General features: G+C 51.0%; 1 protein-coding gene across 18 annotated transcripts in view; it reads right to left on the bottom strand.

Moving 5' to 3' along the window:
• Window positions 1-15,788, bottom strand: part of SEMA5B (semaphorin 5B) — a 132,040-nt gene that overhangs the window by 37,634 nt on the left and 78,618 nt on the right. For 9 of the 18 annotated variants that reach the window (XM_084990998.1, XM_021070256.2, XM_084990993.1 and 6 more), the window contains 2 exons: window positions 7,357-7,559; window positions 1,598-1,697 (listed from right to left, as the gene is read on the bottom strand). In XM_084990998.1, coding sequence (XP_084847124.1) covers window positions 1,598-1,697; window positions 7,357-7,510 — 254 coding nt within the window. In that variant the 5' untranslated portion in view covers window positions 7,511-7,559. Of the gene's footprint in view, window positions 1-1,589; window positions 1,698-7,356; window positions 7,560-15,340; window positions 15,464-15,788 lie in introns of all 18 variants that reach the window. The other 9 variants (XM_084990990.1, XM_084990989.1, XM_084990988.1 and 6 more) reach the window with 3 other exon arrangements.

Below are 15,788 nucleotides of genomic sequence, written 5' to 3'. Positions count from 1 at the left end.
AGGATGACTCTGCTTTTCACTTTTTACCTTCTGAATATTATACTACAACACGTATCGCTGATGCAAAATAAGTTAATTTCAGAATTTTTTAAAAAATGCATTCAGGAGTTCCCACTGTGGCACAGTGGCTTAGGAATCTGACTGCAGCAGCTCAGTCACTTTGGAGGTGTATGTCAACCCCGGCCTGGAGCAGTGGGTTAAAGGATCTGGCATTGCTGCAGCTACGCCGTAAGTCACTGTTGCGGCTCAGATACAGTCCCTGGCCCAGGAACTTCCTTATGCCAAGAGTGCATCCATAAAGAAAGAAAGAAAAAAAAAAAAAAAGCACTCAACCCCAGCTTCTTAATCACCCTGTCATGTTGACAGCACAGAGACTGTATGTAACTCAGACTTTACAGATGAGGAAACTGAGGCTCAAAGGTCAAGACAGACCTGGACCAGAACACAGTTCTTCTGGTGCCTCGCTTTGTCCTTGCCTCGCCTCCTTTCCACGTGGCAAATGAAGGGGAGGAGCCACTCGGGAAAGCCCAGAAGTCAAGGATGGTCAGCTATCTCGTGCAATCCGAAGGTGCCCAAACCAGTGGCCCTATTCCCTGACCCAAGACCTGCTGAAAAACATCAGTGCAATTGCAGGTGGTAACACAGTTTGGCAGAAAAAAAACCCTAGCCCTGGGGTTAGGGGACCCAGGTTCTAGTCCCCAGACTCTGCTACATGATCGTAGGAAGGTCACTTTCCCCCTCCAGCTTTCTGCTTCCTCATGTTTAAATGGAGGGCAGATGATTAGACCAGCAATTCTCAAAGTTCAGTGTGCATTGGGCTCACCTGGAGGGCTCGCTAAAATGTGGGTTGCCAGGGCCCACCTCCAGAGTTTCTGATTCATCAGGTCTGGGGTGGAGCCCAAGAACTTGCACTTCTAGCAAGTTCCCCAGTGCTGCTGGTATTCCTGGTCCAGGAACTACTCTTTGAGACCCACTGAGACAGACCCTCTGTAAGCTCCCTTCCCTACCAGAGCTGATGGTCTATAATTTTGTGAGGATTCTCTCCTCCTGCACCACCCCACTAAGTCTCCACAACTCCTCCCTAGCGCATATTATCCTTTGAACACTGGACAGTGGGGCTAACTGAGATCAGGCTCGGGGGAAGTGAGGTCCTTCGTTAAAGAAGCATGTGGCCTGTGTCCCTTGTCCCAGGTGCAGGCAGCCAGCTGGCCAGCAGGGGGCCTCTGGGCACCTTCTCTGCACGGAGCTCCCAGGGAGGCCACCAGCTAGGCAGGTCTTGGCAGCATGGCAAGGGACAGGGGCTAGGAGGTTGCTGACAGGCATTCTGTCCCTCAATAACAGCCAGACACTGAGAAATGCGGCTTGCTGAAATCTGGAAGTCACTTCCCTGCCACCCACTGTCCCCTACCAAGGCTTCCTTTTGAGGAAGACAGACATAGACACAGAAGTCAAGGATGGTCAGCTACCTGGCAGGGTGGAACAGGGGCCTAGGATGAGGGTCTGCCCACAGTGGGTCATCCCAAAGAATAGTCCCTTCACCCAGTTCACTTGGAATTGGTCCCCCAGTCCTGGGTCCAACCCTCCTGTACCTCATTACCTGGCTCCCACGATGAGCTGGTTTCTGGAGGGATCCAGAGCGAGCTGGGAGAAATCTCGGGCTCCAGGGTAGGTGAAGTTAGAGACCCATGGCTTCAGATCTGGGGGAGGGAGAGGCAGCCATTCGGTTACTGTTGGACCAGGGGCTCCCGGCTGCACCAGCATCGGATCCAAGAACAGAAGGGCTGGAGTCAGGGCAAAGGCAGGGTGAAGCGAGGCAGGGGCACATGAGAGACCTGGGTTCCACCTGCCCACCTCTGTGAGCAGTCAGCGGGGAACAGGGAATGGAGGTCCTGTAAGTGCTCCTGCTTTGCTCCCTTGCTCAGGGAGGGGCTCCAGCTGCCCCTGAGCTGCCCAGGGAAACCCATAATCATTCTTGACTCCCTAAGACCCTCACCAGCCACACCAAACACACCTGCAAATTCTGTCTGTTCCCTGAAATCCACCCATCTTGCCCTCTGCACCCCATCCCCCAGCCAAGCTGCCATCATCTCTTGCCTGGAGTGATACCAACAGCATTCTAACTGGCATGGCTTCCACTCCTCCTTTCCCATAAGGCAACCAAGTGATTTTTTTTTTTTTTTTTGTCTTTTTAGGGCCGCCCCCACAGCACTTGGAGGTTCCCAGGCTAGGGGTCGAATCGGAGCTGTAGCCTCCGGCCTCCACCACAGCCACCACAATGCCAGATCTGAGCCTCATCTGCCACCTACACCACAGCTCACGGCAATGCCGGATCCTTAACCCACTGAGCGAGGCCAGGGATGGAACCCGCAACTTTATGGTTTCTAGTCGGATTTGTTTCTGCTGCGCCACTACGGGAACTCCCCCAAGTGATCTTTCTAAAATGCAAACGTGGTGATGTCACTCTCCAGCTTAGAACCCTTTCATAGCTCTCACTTTCCCCCAGGAAAAACCCCAACTCCTGTAAAGGACTTCTGGTTCTGGCCCCACAGTCCTCCCAAGTAGAATGCCTGGTACTTTAGATACCTAGAGATCCACTGAACGTATGATGCTTCGGCTTATGCAGTCCCCCTGAAACCCTCTACTCCAGCCACACTCAACCAAACATGGAGCACGTCTCCAGATCGGTCCCACAGGAGCCCGCAAACCTTAGCCCTTCTATTCTTCCTCCATGGAACAGTTCCTGTTTGCCCCCGTCTCCACCCCACCTCCTCCAAGAAGCCTTCCCTGATTCTCCCATGCAAGGTGAAGGGCTCCCATAGATCTCTACTTGACTGCCCCTCAAAGCCCCCAACTCACTGGGTGTGTAATCAGGCAGTGTGCCCTGGGGAACAGGGAAAATCTGCCCTCTGGGATCTCTAGCCTCTGTCCAGCACCTGGAAGTATGTGAATGAATGTATGAATGAGCTTCGACTTCCCTGTTGCAAGAAGAATCAAGTTTTCAGACCAGACTCACAGAGGTGGAAGAAATGGAGGATGGATGGACAGGGGCCATCTCTGTCTCCAAGAAGGACCTTCCCAGCCAAGGCCAAAGTCTTTCATGGGGGCTGGGTGGGCAGAGAGATGACCTTGCAGTCCTCTGGACAGATGGGGCAGTGATCTGGGAAGGGTACGCCTGGGGAACGCTGTCCAGCTGACTTTCCCTCTCTCCCTCCAACTGGAGATTGAGTTCCCCATCATGGCTCATAGACTCTTAGGAGCTCTCCCTTGGCTCCTTCTTCAAGGATGCGAGGGAGCTGACCAGGAACGAGAGCTGTGGGGAAGGGGAATGTTCATGCTGATAGGGTAAAAAGGAGGAGGAAATGTGAGCAGGTCCTGTGTTTTCTCCAGCGCATTAGCAACTGGCTCCCAGAAGGCCCAGAGGAGTGAGTGAGTGTGTGTGAGTGTGTGTGTGTGTGCATGCGTGATCCAAGGGAAATAAATCATTGCTCATTATCCCTCCACTACAGAGTAAAAGCAGCCCTTCATTTCTGCACGACAGGCAAGCACTTAATCGCTCCCTGGAGAACTGAAGGTTTTGCAAGTTGGATGTTTTTCAGAAAACTGTGATATGCATGATTTAAAAAAAAAAAGAAGAAATTCTGCAGCAAAATGAAACAAACCCTTTGTGTCTGCCTTTGCCTTTAGCAGGTGACTACAGGTTGGCAGGAATTGTGACGAAGTTGCAATGGCATTTGGGCGATCTCAGGATAAGGAGTGGATCTGGAGTCGGGTAGGCTGGGTTTTTAGCTGACCTCAAGGCCACTCTTAGAAATCCTGATAGGATATCATACTACCTTAGAGACTAAGCCCAAGGTTCTCCCTCCTCCAGGAAGGCTTCCTGGATTATAACCTCTCCATCTCCACCCTGATGTTACATTACTTTGTTTCACATTCTCTCTGCCCTTCCTGGTCCATTCACATGGTATGTTTTTGACACTCTGAATGTGCTCATCTGTTTCCTTGGGAGAGGCACTGTGAGGGGCTTGCCTGTCCCCAGCACACTGGGTGCCTGCCCATAGTAGCAACCAGGTCACACTTTAATCCTTTCTTCCCTGGAGTTCCCGTTGTGGCTCAGCAGAAATGAACTCAACTAGTATCCATGAGGATGCGGGTTCAATCCCTGGCCTCGCTCAGTGGATTAAGGAGCTGGCATTTTCGCGAGCTGCTGTGCACGTTGCAGATGTGGTTCAGATCTGGCACTGCTGCAGCATGGGCCAGGAGCTGTAGCTCCTATTTGACCCCTAGCCTGCGAACTTCCATATGCCGAGGGTGCACCCTGAAAAGCAAAAAAAAAAAAAAATCCCTTCTTCCCTTCTGATAGGGGTGCTCCAGATGTGGGCAGCTGAACAGAGGCAGAGGTGGCATGACTGGTCCGCAGCAAACCAGGAGAAACTCCATGTGAAGATGGCTCAGCTCAGTCTTCACTCGGAGGGAGAGGAAGAAGAAACAGGGCAGGAGCCAGGATGACAGTGGCGGGTGGGAGTGGGGGAGAGGGGTGGCCCCTTCCAGTTTCTGTCCCTCTCCCTTACCCCGAAGTGACTGACAAGGGCAAGGGGGAAGGGGTGAGGGGGGAGAGGCAGCGGGCTCAGCGCGGTGATCCTGGGGGAGCCGTCTTGGGAAGGGAGCCAGCTTCCTCTTATTAAACAGGCAGAGGACCAGAGGGAAGTCTGTTGTTAAAACACCGAGCACGTCCTGAGCTCCGTGTGCAGTGAAGGCTTTGGACGGCGACTTTAAGAGAAAAATGACATTCTCCATGACGCGCCTGTGATTTTAATTATCGCCAATTCAATTACCCACTTTGTGGATTAACCACTGCCAGTGTTAACTCCATTCTGGCTTCTTCCTGCCACCTAGAAAGGCTGAGCTGTGCCAAAAGAATATCGCACAGGCCAGACAGAAACACAGGTGGATGCCCTTAAAAGGAACCCAGAGGAAAAAAAGTAACCTTACAAAACACAAAAACGTCTGTCAGATTCTGTAACTGGCAGCTCCTCTGGGGTACTTAGGGGTTATTCACAGATCAGCCCAGTGTCAAGGGAGAGGGAAACTCACAGCCCCAGGATCGGTTGCCTGCTGATCGGTCAGAAGTAAAGTATAACGTCCGAGGGGCTCTGGAAGCTGGAGGTTGGGGCTGGGCTGGAATATGGCAACTTCTCTGGAACACGCAACCACCCAGACCATAGTCACCCAACATGAGTGGAGTCCCTAGAACTAAAGGATGTGGGGAGACAAGAGGACCAGCCCTGGTCCACGACCCGCTGCTCCGAAGAACCAAAGGGAGTGACATTTAAGCAACAACAAGGGACATGGAGTACACTCAAAGGGAACTCTCCTTGGCCTGCAGCATCTGTGCCTAGAGTCATATTGGGTCAAGGGCCCAAGAAAAATTTGGCGAATAAAGAGAAAAACTCAAAGCTGTAAGAAAGGGGTAAGGGATGAGTTTGGGGGAGGCCAGGAGGTCTGACAGGGAGAAGCAGAGATGACACTACTCTCCAGGCTATCAGTCTAGGTTGAGGAGCCATCTCCGCTTGCTCAGGGCTCAGGGGATCCCTGAGTTACTCGAAGTTAATGCCTGTGTCACTCTGAGCCTCACTCCTTCCTGCCAGAAGAGGGTGGGGTGGGAAGACAGTTTCATTCAAGTGCTTTACACCTAAAGATCAGAAATGGTGTTGAGGAAGCCAGGCTCCTAAGAAACACATCTTCCACCTCTCCAGCCTCCTCCCATCACCGCCCAGTCTGCTCCAGTACAGACCAGCCTGGCTGGGAGACAGGGATTCCCCTGTTCTCCTTCCCCTGATTCTGCCCCAGAATCAGCCAGGCCAGCAGTGCCCCAGCAAAGCCCCTAAGAGGAAATCATTCCAGAGGAGCTGCCACAGGCGGCCCCGCGTGCAGAGGACACCCTCAGAATCCCGCTCCTTGGTCCTTCGCTTCAGTGACAGCCAGCAGCACTCAGGGAGCCATCAGAAGTCTGAGGGTGTGCGTGCGTTTTGTAGGCTTAAGGACACTGCTAATTTACTTTAATCCACTTAAGCCTTCAAAGCCTTGGATCCCAGCTCAAACAAGACAGCAGGGAGAAGACAGCTAGAAAGCCTCCTCCTTGAGCCAGGAGCCAGCCCCCAGCTGGGAATCCCGCCCACCTGAAATGCCCCCAGCCTCCGCACCTCACTGCCCCCAACTCTATCCATCCTACCTCCCCAACCCCCCACATCCCATGCCTGCCTCGGTCTCATGGATTCATTTTTCTGCATTGGTTTCCATGCAGCTGGCTGTGTGGAATTGCAGGGGACAGGCTGCCAGGGCACCTGGTCCCTCTACCGCGGGGCGAGGGAGAGCCCTGCACAGTGTCAGGAGGCTGACACTGAGGCCAGCTCTGACAAGTCCCTCTGACTGTCCACAGCCCAGCCCTCCCATCTGTAAATGGAGGTGACAGTCCTCGCCCTGTCTGGCTGGCAGGGTTATCGTGAAGAGGAAATAGGACAGGTGATTATTGGACTTAATAATCTGGGGTCTCCTGAGCCCACATCTGCAGGTCCCAGTGTGAGCTGCCAGGTAGGTGATGAACCCACAATCACAACTGATGTGATCCTAATACCCCCCAGTGACCCCAAAACTGCCTAGCAGGTTGCAGGGGAACATGTACAGTGCTCTGGTATTTGTGTTTTGTTTTGTTTTGAGATTATCGTCAAATGCATATACTAATTTTAGAAACTCTTATCGAGAGCTTATGGATGCCTCAGAGTATGTGCAGCAATTCACAAACCCCCGTTTGGGAAAGACTTTATAGGACACTCTCACGGCCTCCCCTGACAGACGAGTGATTAGTCATCAATAACCCCTTTCCCTGGGGGTTCCCAGGGCCCCAAAGACGGGGCATCCCTGCAGCCGTCTTAGAGCACAAGGAAGCTTTCCAGATCCACAAGGAGATCTCCAGACACCCTCTAATAAGTGAGTCATCTTCATTCTTCCCCAGGGCAGCCAAGAAAGTGAGCTTGTGCTTCCAGAAGAACTAGAGCTGAGATGACCAACCAACCCTTGGCCACTCCACCCAGGGCGTCCACGACCTTGCTCTCCAGCGAAGGAATTCCAGAGATAAGGCCCTTCCCTCCCCCAGGGAAACACAGATGATGAGCCGGAATAAATCATCTGGAGACTAAACTCAGATCCCTCCAGCCCATGGCTGCCCATCCTTCTTACATCTATGCCCAGAGGAAGTCTCCCCACCCTACTGGGAATGACTTCCAGCAGCCAGAGGGACCCTGCAGAGCTTCCACTAAGTCCTTCACTGCCAAAAAGGATGGAGAAGGAAGTGGCTCTCACCTGCAAAGGCCACGATGGGGTGTTCCCTCAGGGAGCACAGCTGCTGCTCACTGCTGGGTTCAAGGGCGACATCCTGGGAGCCGGCGAGGTGCACCACCAGCAGTGTGAGGCTGGGCGGCAGCAGGGTGACAGCCAGGGGTCCCAGGAACACCATGGTGGTCCCCACTGCGGTCCTGGCTCCCGGAGGCCGGCTGGGGGAAGACCTGCAATGCAGACACTCACTCTCAGCACACGTTCTCTTGGCAGGGCCCACCTCTCCCGATTTCCTCCATGGTTGTCAGTGGCCCTGGGGATTTGTTTGTTTAAATAAGTTTATATTTTATTTATGATACTTAAGAGTTTGCTCTGCTTCTGTAATGTAAAGTTATAGATCATAACTTGAAAGCTAATTTCCCTTGGAATGGTATTCTGGACAAAACTGACAAATTATAGAGCTTTTTCTATTATGATCCCAAATTGTTTAAAATTTGTTTTAATGATAAAGGTGGTATCTTAAGAACTTTAATAAATGGAGTTAGGACAAGTGGGTAGCCATTTGTAAAAAGATAAATTTCGATCCATAACTCACGCCAACTAGGAAAAATTCCACCAGGTGAAAGATTTAAATGTTAAGGGTAAAACCATAAAAATACTAGAAGAAAATGTGGGCAGAATTCTTTATAACCTTGGAGTGGAAAATCATGACTCAAAATCCAGAAGCTATTCAAGAAAAGATTGACACACTTAACTACATAAAACCATAGGCTTCTGCATGCTCCCCCTCTCCCCCCAAACGAACATCAAGCAAAATCAAAAGGCAAATGACAAACAAGGAAAAAGATCTGTAGTTCATGTCAGAGATGAGCGGCTAATATTCCTAACATGCAAAGCATTTCTGAGGACCAAGAGGGAAAAGATCACAATCCAGTAGAAAAATGGCAAAGAATATAAATACAAACAGGGCTTAAAAATATGCATGACACTGGGATTCCCTGGTGGTGCAGCCGGTTAAAGATCCAGGGTTGTCACTGCTGTGGCTCAGGTCGCTGCTGTGGCATGGGTTTGATCCCTGGCCTGGGAACTTCCGCCTGCCAGGGGCATGGCTCCCCGAAATGTATGCCTGACACTATTCTCACTCATAATGACAGCAACACAAATGTAAACTTGGATTGAGATGCCCCTGTTTTACCTATCTGTTTAGCATAAATCTAAGGGAGCTGACAGCTCTTGGGGAGGCTTTGGGGAAGGGAACACTCTCATATGGGGCTGCCGGGGGTGCAAAATGGTACAAGCCCGTGGAGAGGGATCTGGCAACAACTGGCAAAACAGCCAAGGCATTTACCCTTTGACCTAACTCTGGAAGTCTAAAGCACTGCTGCATTTAAGTGTGGTCCCCGTGCCAGTGTCGACCTACAGGCTGGGACAACTCTGGTGAGATAAATGAAGAATCTGGAGAGTGTTTCTATTTTTTAATTGTTATTATTATTATTTTTTTTTGTCTTTTGTCTTTTTAGGGCTGCCCTTGTGGCATATGGAGGTTCCCAGGCTAGGGGTCTAATCAGAGCTGTAACCGCCGGCCTACACCACAGCCATAGCAACACGGGATCTGAGCCGTACCTGCAACCTACACCACAGCTCACGGCAACATTGGCTCTTTAACCCACTGAGCAAGGCCAGGGATTGAACCCGCAACCTCATGGTTCCTAGTTGGATTTGTTTCCGCTGCGCCAAGACGGGAACTCCCCTGGAGAGTGTTTTTAAAAAACCTTTATAGCAACTTGACAGGGTAATTTTTAATGTGTATTGGATCTAATAACAAAATATATGGACTTGTATTTTGCCAAGGTTTTTTTTTTTTTAATTCATGTCTCAAAGAATTCACTTTTATTGAATTTTACATAACTATCCATCTGCAACAGATTGTAAATTGAAACATAAAACCTGCTCCTTCACCAGTTAGTTAAGAAACAAAAATCGGCTACAGGGACACCTGCCCACATGCAAAGTGACTTATGTACAAGATTCTCTTTTGTGGCAGTTTTTTAAATAACAAAAGACAGGAAACAACCAAATATCCGGCAACTGGAGATGGCTCAAATAAGCCTTGTATGTCTTCATAATGGAATACGATGCAGCTCCAGAAAAGAATGGGGATTTTCTCTGGATTTTACCTTGGAGAAATCTCTAGGTTTCCCAAGTGAAAAAAGCAAGGTATAAAACAGTGTAACAGTGTACTATCTTTGGTGTAAAAAAGAGGGTAGAAATAACAACATATATTTATATTTGCTTGTATTAGCATTGTCATACAGTGGAAAAGCAAGCCAAAATGCATTTTTTAAAAAATGGTTACCTAAAAGTAGCAAAATGGTGACCCAGGCTTCTCAATATACACCTTTTAATATTATTTTCAAATTTGAGTATTAAATATGTTTAACAATACCTATTCAATAAACATTTTTAAAATCTTTTCAAAATTACTCTTGGTTCCCTAAAACTTCTGACGTGAAGCTGCCCAAAAGGTCCTCTGGAGCCTGACTCAGACCCTCTGAATCCGTTCCCACCTCTCTTCTTTCCTGGCTCATCCAATGTGCCACCAAGCCCTGCTCACCCCACATCCCTTACAGGTCCCTGACCTCCTTGGTGTCACTTTCATTATGTGTGAAGTGAAAAGCTGAACTAGATCAGGGACTCCCCAGCAGGGTAGGAAGTAAGGATCATTTCCGCTGGGGCAGAGTCCTGGGGCCAGCCAGTGAGTGACCCTTAAGATGATTCCGATGAGCCTCCCCAAAGCCCACAGGTCCCTGGGGTTCCCTCAGGCTCTGAGACCCTTTTTGTTCCTAATCCCTCCTCTCTCTTCCCTCCCTATTGCCACTACCTTCCTCTGGGTCAGGAAACCCACAGCAGGATGATTTTCTTCCTGCCACGTGTCCTCACCTGCGCGTGGAAGGGGTTAATACCTGTCTCTGCAGTGCTGCAGGGCTTCCAGGAAATGGCCAGGACCACAGTCTGTGCACCCAGCAGAGTCCCTGCTCCTTCCCCTGCCCCATCCTGTACCCCACGGGCATTAGTCTCCAGAGTATCTCTCTCTCTCTCTCTCTCTTTTTTTTTTTTTTGGCCATACCTGAGGCATATAGAAGTTCCCAGGCCAGGGATCGACCCTGTGCCATAGCAGTGACCGGAGCCACAGCAGTGACAAGGCCAGATCCTTAAACCACTGAGCCCCTAAGGAACTCACCAGAGCATCTCTTTAATCTCCATTCTCTGTCACAATTCTCCGCCCCTCTCCAGGAGAGCTTGGCCACCTGCTGAGCAAAGACCTTCTGGGAGGGTGGTTTGGCCCAAACTTACTCCCTGGAGTGATTTCTCACCCAGTCACTCACAGGAACTTATTTCTCAGTTGCTAAGCTGGATCCTTCCTACTGCAAGGGACTTGGTGCTGCTGTCTGCTGTCCTTTCCTGTCCCATATGACCATCCCCTCCTGCCTTTTTTTTTTTTAGGGCCTCACCCATGGCATGTGGAGGTTCCCAGGCTGGGAACTCCAAACTGGAGCTGCAGCTGCCCACCCATGCCACAGCCACAGCAATGTGGGATCCTTAACCCACTGAGCAAGGCCAGGGATCAAACCCAAGCCTTCGTGGATCCTAGTCAGGTTCTTTACTGCTGAGCCACTATGGGAACTCCCTCGTGCCTTTTTTTTCTGGCCATACCTGCAGCATGTGGAAGTTCCTGAGCCAGGCATCCTCACCACGGCAGGGACCTGAGCTGCTGCAGCGACAAAACCCCAGATCCTTAATCCCGCTGCATCACCAGAGAACTCCCATCTCCGGTCCTTGACACTGATTCTCGGCCTCCAGAGAGTGAGGAACCAAAGGACAGAGCCAACTCTCTGGAGCCAGTCCACCTGCATTCAAATCCCAGCCTTCTCCTCAGCAGCTGTGCAACTCCAGGAAAAGCACTTAACCTCTCCCTGCCTTCATTTCCCCAAACTGGGAGTGAGAACCATAATACTCCTTCTGCAGTGGTAAGAGATAAGGAAGTTACAGCTGGCCGTATCTGCAGGATCAACATCTAATCAGCTATGGATTGAAAATATTGGTGGGGGGAGGGAATTCCAGAAACCTCACCAAAGCAAAACTGGAATTGGCTGTGCTCCCAGCAACTATTTACATAGCATGCACATTGTATCTACAACTATTTACATATCATTCACAATGTATGGGGTAGTATAAGTAACCTAGAGGTGATTTAAAGTATATGGGAGGAGGTACACAGGCTATATGCAAATACTACTCTAGTTTATATAAGGTTCTTGAGCATCTGAGGATTTTGGTGTGTGTCGGGGGGGGGGTGCGCGTGGGGGTGTCCAGGAACCAGTCCGTGGCAGATACTGAGGGAGGACTGTACTACCTTTGAAAGGTCTAGAATAGTGCCCGGCAGAGAGTGCGCCTCAATCAGCAAGAACTAGTCTGTGAAAGAAGAGGAGGGGGAGGACTGGGGCATCTCCTTGTGCCCTTTGACACTTGGGCCAGACGCTTTCTATTTATTCCTCCTCTCTCTCTGCTCCCCCCTGCTCTGGGCCTGGAGAGCATCAGAGGAAAGCCAATGTGGTGGTGGTGGGGCACTAGCAGACGATGAGGAGAGGGAGGGAGGAGAGGAGGCAGCAGAGTGGACATCCACGTCCATCCACAGAAGCCCTAAGCGCTGGTCCCACAGTTTCTCTGCCACCAACAACAATCATGCCCTCCTTCCTTCCTTCAGGCCCAGGGTGCACAGCCCCCCTGGCTGGCAGCCACAGGCCACAGCACAGCAAGCCCTCCCCTGTGGGTCCCCAAGCCCCTCCCCACACCCTTATAAACAGTCCTTTTATTAAACTGCCCCACATTTCCCAATTTGCCTGTGCCATCTGTTTCCTGTGGGGACCATGACAGATATTAACACCTAATTGGTGACGTTCAAGGCATATGCAAATATCATCCTTTTAGACCTTAGCTGGGGCTTTCCCTCCAGTGGCCCCTGCAGACAGCTAAACTGCCCTCCCCCCATTATTCCAGCCCTGCCCGGACCTATGCTTCTTTCCCAGGCCTCCCTGCCACCCCCAGAGTCCCCAGGGCTGGTCCTCTGTGTGGCCAGATCCTGAGCTCCCAAGGGCCTGAATTAGGAGCATATCCGAGGCCCCTTCCTCTCCTCCAGACCCCAGGCTTTAAAGTAGCTCATTTCTGCAGCAGGAGTTCCACTCACATTATGGTTTTTGTATAAATATGCCTTCCAAGTCCCTCCTGAATCAATAATTGCTGGATTAAGATCACTTGGTCCACCTGGGCCCCAGCACAGCACGTCTGCCGTCGGAGGAGAAGGGCAGGGGACACAGCACAGGAATGAGGGCAGGACGTGGATCCAGATCTCCTCTACTCAGGTGAGGGAGAACAGGAGGAGAGAGCCGGAGCAGCAGCCAGACATGTACAGGGCACGCAGACCAGAGTCGCCCAGAGTCAGGCAGATGGACTGCTGATTAGGGAGGAGGCAGAAGAGCCTTTGTTCAGACGATCAGTCCAATCCTGAGGATGCAGGGTGGCCGAGGTGCTGCCTTCAGGAATCCCACAGGGGCTTTGCCCATCACCTTCAAGGACCTCCTCTGCCCTCAACCAGGAACTCAGGAGACCCTAAGAGTGGACACTCACCTCCCTCCCAGAGTTGCTGCCAACAACTAATGAGGTACTTTGTCTAATATGCTTAGATCAGCATCTGCTGCAAAGTAGGCATTGTTATAAGGCTGGTTATTATTATTATTATTATTACTAATCAACATACTCCTAATTTGTTTTTTTGTTTTTGTTTTTTTTTTTGTTTTTTGTCTTTTTGCCATTTCTTGGGCCACTGCTGTGGCATATGGAGGTTCCCAGGCTAGGGGTCTAATCGGAGCTGTAGCCACTGGCTACGCCAGAGTCACAGCAACTCGGGATCCGAGCCTCATCTGCAACCTATACCACAGCTCACGGCAACGCCGGATCCTTAACCTGCTGAGCAAGGCCAGGGATCGAACCCGCAACCTCATGGTTCCTAGTCGGATTCGTTAACCACTGAGCCATGATGGGAACTCCACACACTCCTAATTTGTTACACCCTTGTTTTTCAGATCTTGGGTACCATTAACCAAACACCATTCCTCTCCCACACCGTTTTGGTTTCCCATACGTACAACCAAGTATGCTTAAGACAAATAGAAATTTTTAGGTTCTATTATGTTTGTCTAACAAACATACTAAAATAAGCCAGAATTTCTCCACTGGCCATGCATAGCCATCCCACCTTCCCGAGGCTTTTCGAGTACCATTGAAAGTCCTGAACTGGGGAAGCTGCCAGACTAGGGTGCGGATCTTCGTTTCATCACCTGTGAAATAAGGCTAATATGTCCTTGCTTTGGATAGTATGCTTGTAATGCTCCCCGAACTAAGTCTGGCACAGAGTAGGTCCTTCATGAAATCCATTTGTATGAATGGATTCATATACGTAAAACACTCAACTAGTTCCCTAAATATCTTCCCAGGTTCCCAGGTTCATTCATTCATTTGTTAATATAAAACGTCCCTGAATATTTGCTGAATACCTACTATGTGCAGGTTCCTATAGAGACAAAGAAAGTGAGGGGGCGGCTGAGCCTCAGGACATAAGTATGGTCCCTGCCTTCAAGGAGCTTACGGTTCACTAGAGCAGAGGAGACCTTCTCCCAAGGAACAAGCTCTCACTAGGCAGAGGCAGTGACCCTGGGCCTGGGGTCTGGGTGGTACCAGGGCACAGAAACCTGTGCTTTGCCACTGACTCCAAGCGGCTCATCACTGGCACTGGGGCTGGGTGCTCTCGGGGTGGGGGCAGGGAGAGCAGCACCAGCGGACTCCTGCTATTTTGGGAAACCCTCAGTAGCAAGGAAAGCATTTTCTCAAAACATGGCCAGAGCTTATACTGCCTTCTCTCCGCTGCTGCCCAATTCCCTATGGTCTGATATGGGGTCACTGTAATGGTGCCTGCAGGCCTGTGAATGCATGTGTGTGAGTGTATGTGAGTGAGTGAACGTGTGTGTGTGTGAGAGAGAGAGAGAACACACACCCACGCGGGTTGCCCCTTGAGGACTCCTCGCCTTCTATGGGACTTCGGAGGGGCTCATTTTCCCAGCTCCGATAGTGGGAGGCGGATTAGCTGCAACCCTGGGAGGAGATGAAATTGCTGACTGAGAGTGAAAGAAGGGCAGAGGGCCAGGCCTGGGGCTATCAGAAGGCCCACAGTCCTAGAGGGACCCTTGCTCCTCTCTGGGTTCAACAATGAAAGGGACAAGGGTGGAGAGTGTGTGTGTGAGAGAGAGAGCTGAACCCCCACAAGCCAACACTGGCCTCCCAGCATGTTCCCTGCCCAACTGTGCCCTCCCTGCTTGCCAGAGCCTATAGCTCAGATCTGCCTTCAGCAGAAGGAGCTAAAAGACTGCACTGAAGACTGACTTGTCCAGGAGTTCTCAACATGGCACAGTGGAAACGAATCTGAGGAGGAACCATGAGGTTTCAGGTTCAATCCCTGGTCTCGATCAGTGGGTTAAGGGTCCAGTGTTGCTGTGAGCTATGGTGTAGACTGCAGACGCAGCTCAGATCTGGCGTTGCTGTGGCTGTGGTGTAGGCTGGCAGCTATAGCTCGGATTTGACCCCTAGCCTGGGAACCTCCATAGGCCACAGATGTGGCCCTAAAAAGCAAAAAAAAAAAGACTGAATCATCCATCACTCCATTCAGTATGAGGGTGAACAAAGGGGTCTCAGCCCTCCTACAGGTTACAGACCCACAGAAGAGACGGAAGCATGAAGAGAAGATGAGCAGGAAGCAGATCACAGGGGAGGGGAAGGGGGTTGGAAGAGAGGTACCAGGTGCCCTGGGAAAGGGAAGTGAGAGGATGCTAGTGGGATGGAGGTTGAGGTCCTCATGTAGAAGGCAGAGCTCAAATAGGGCCTTGAGGAAAGAAGAGCTTACCCAGCCATCAGGATGAAGAGTATTCCAGACTGTGGGAATGGTAAGGGCATAGGCAGAGACTTGGCCCTGGTCCATCCTCACATAATCCAGTGAGGCTGGAGAAGTGGGTAGTGGGAGATGAGTCTGGAAAGGGAGAGAGAGGCCAAATCATGAGACATTAGTGCCAACCTGAAGTCTCAGGAGGATCCTTTGGGGCAGCGGAAGGTGTGGTTGGATCTGTGCTTTGGGAAGTTAGGTGGCAGCAGGCGGCAGGAGGGATAGGTCAGAGCAGGCCCCCCCTGTCTGCAGGATGACTCTGAGAATTGGAATTGGGTGCTTCTTCCTACCAGGGAACCCAGCCCACCCCCGGAGCCTGGTTGGATCTCAGCCCCCACCAGCACCACCTATGAAGGACACACCAGCCCACCTGCAGGGGGCGGCCCTGGAGAGAAGCCTGGAGGACCAGGTT

Source organism: Sus scrofa, chromosome 13, assembly GCF_054392235.1.
Source record: "Sus scrofa isolate SSC_HxYL_T2T_F1_AM1 chromosome 13, Sscrofa_HxYL_maternal_Yorkshire_Landrace_v2.0, whole genome shotgun sequence".
Taxonomy (NCBI): Eukaryota; Metazoa; Chordata; class Mammalia; order Artiodactyla; family Suidae; genus Sus; species Sus scrofa.
This window is presented reverse-complemented; position numbering and strand designations above follow the sequence as displayed.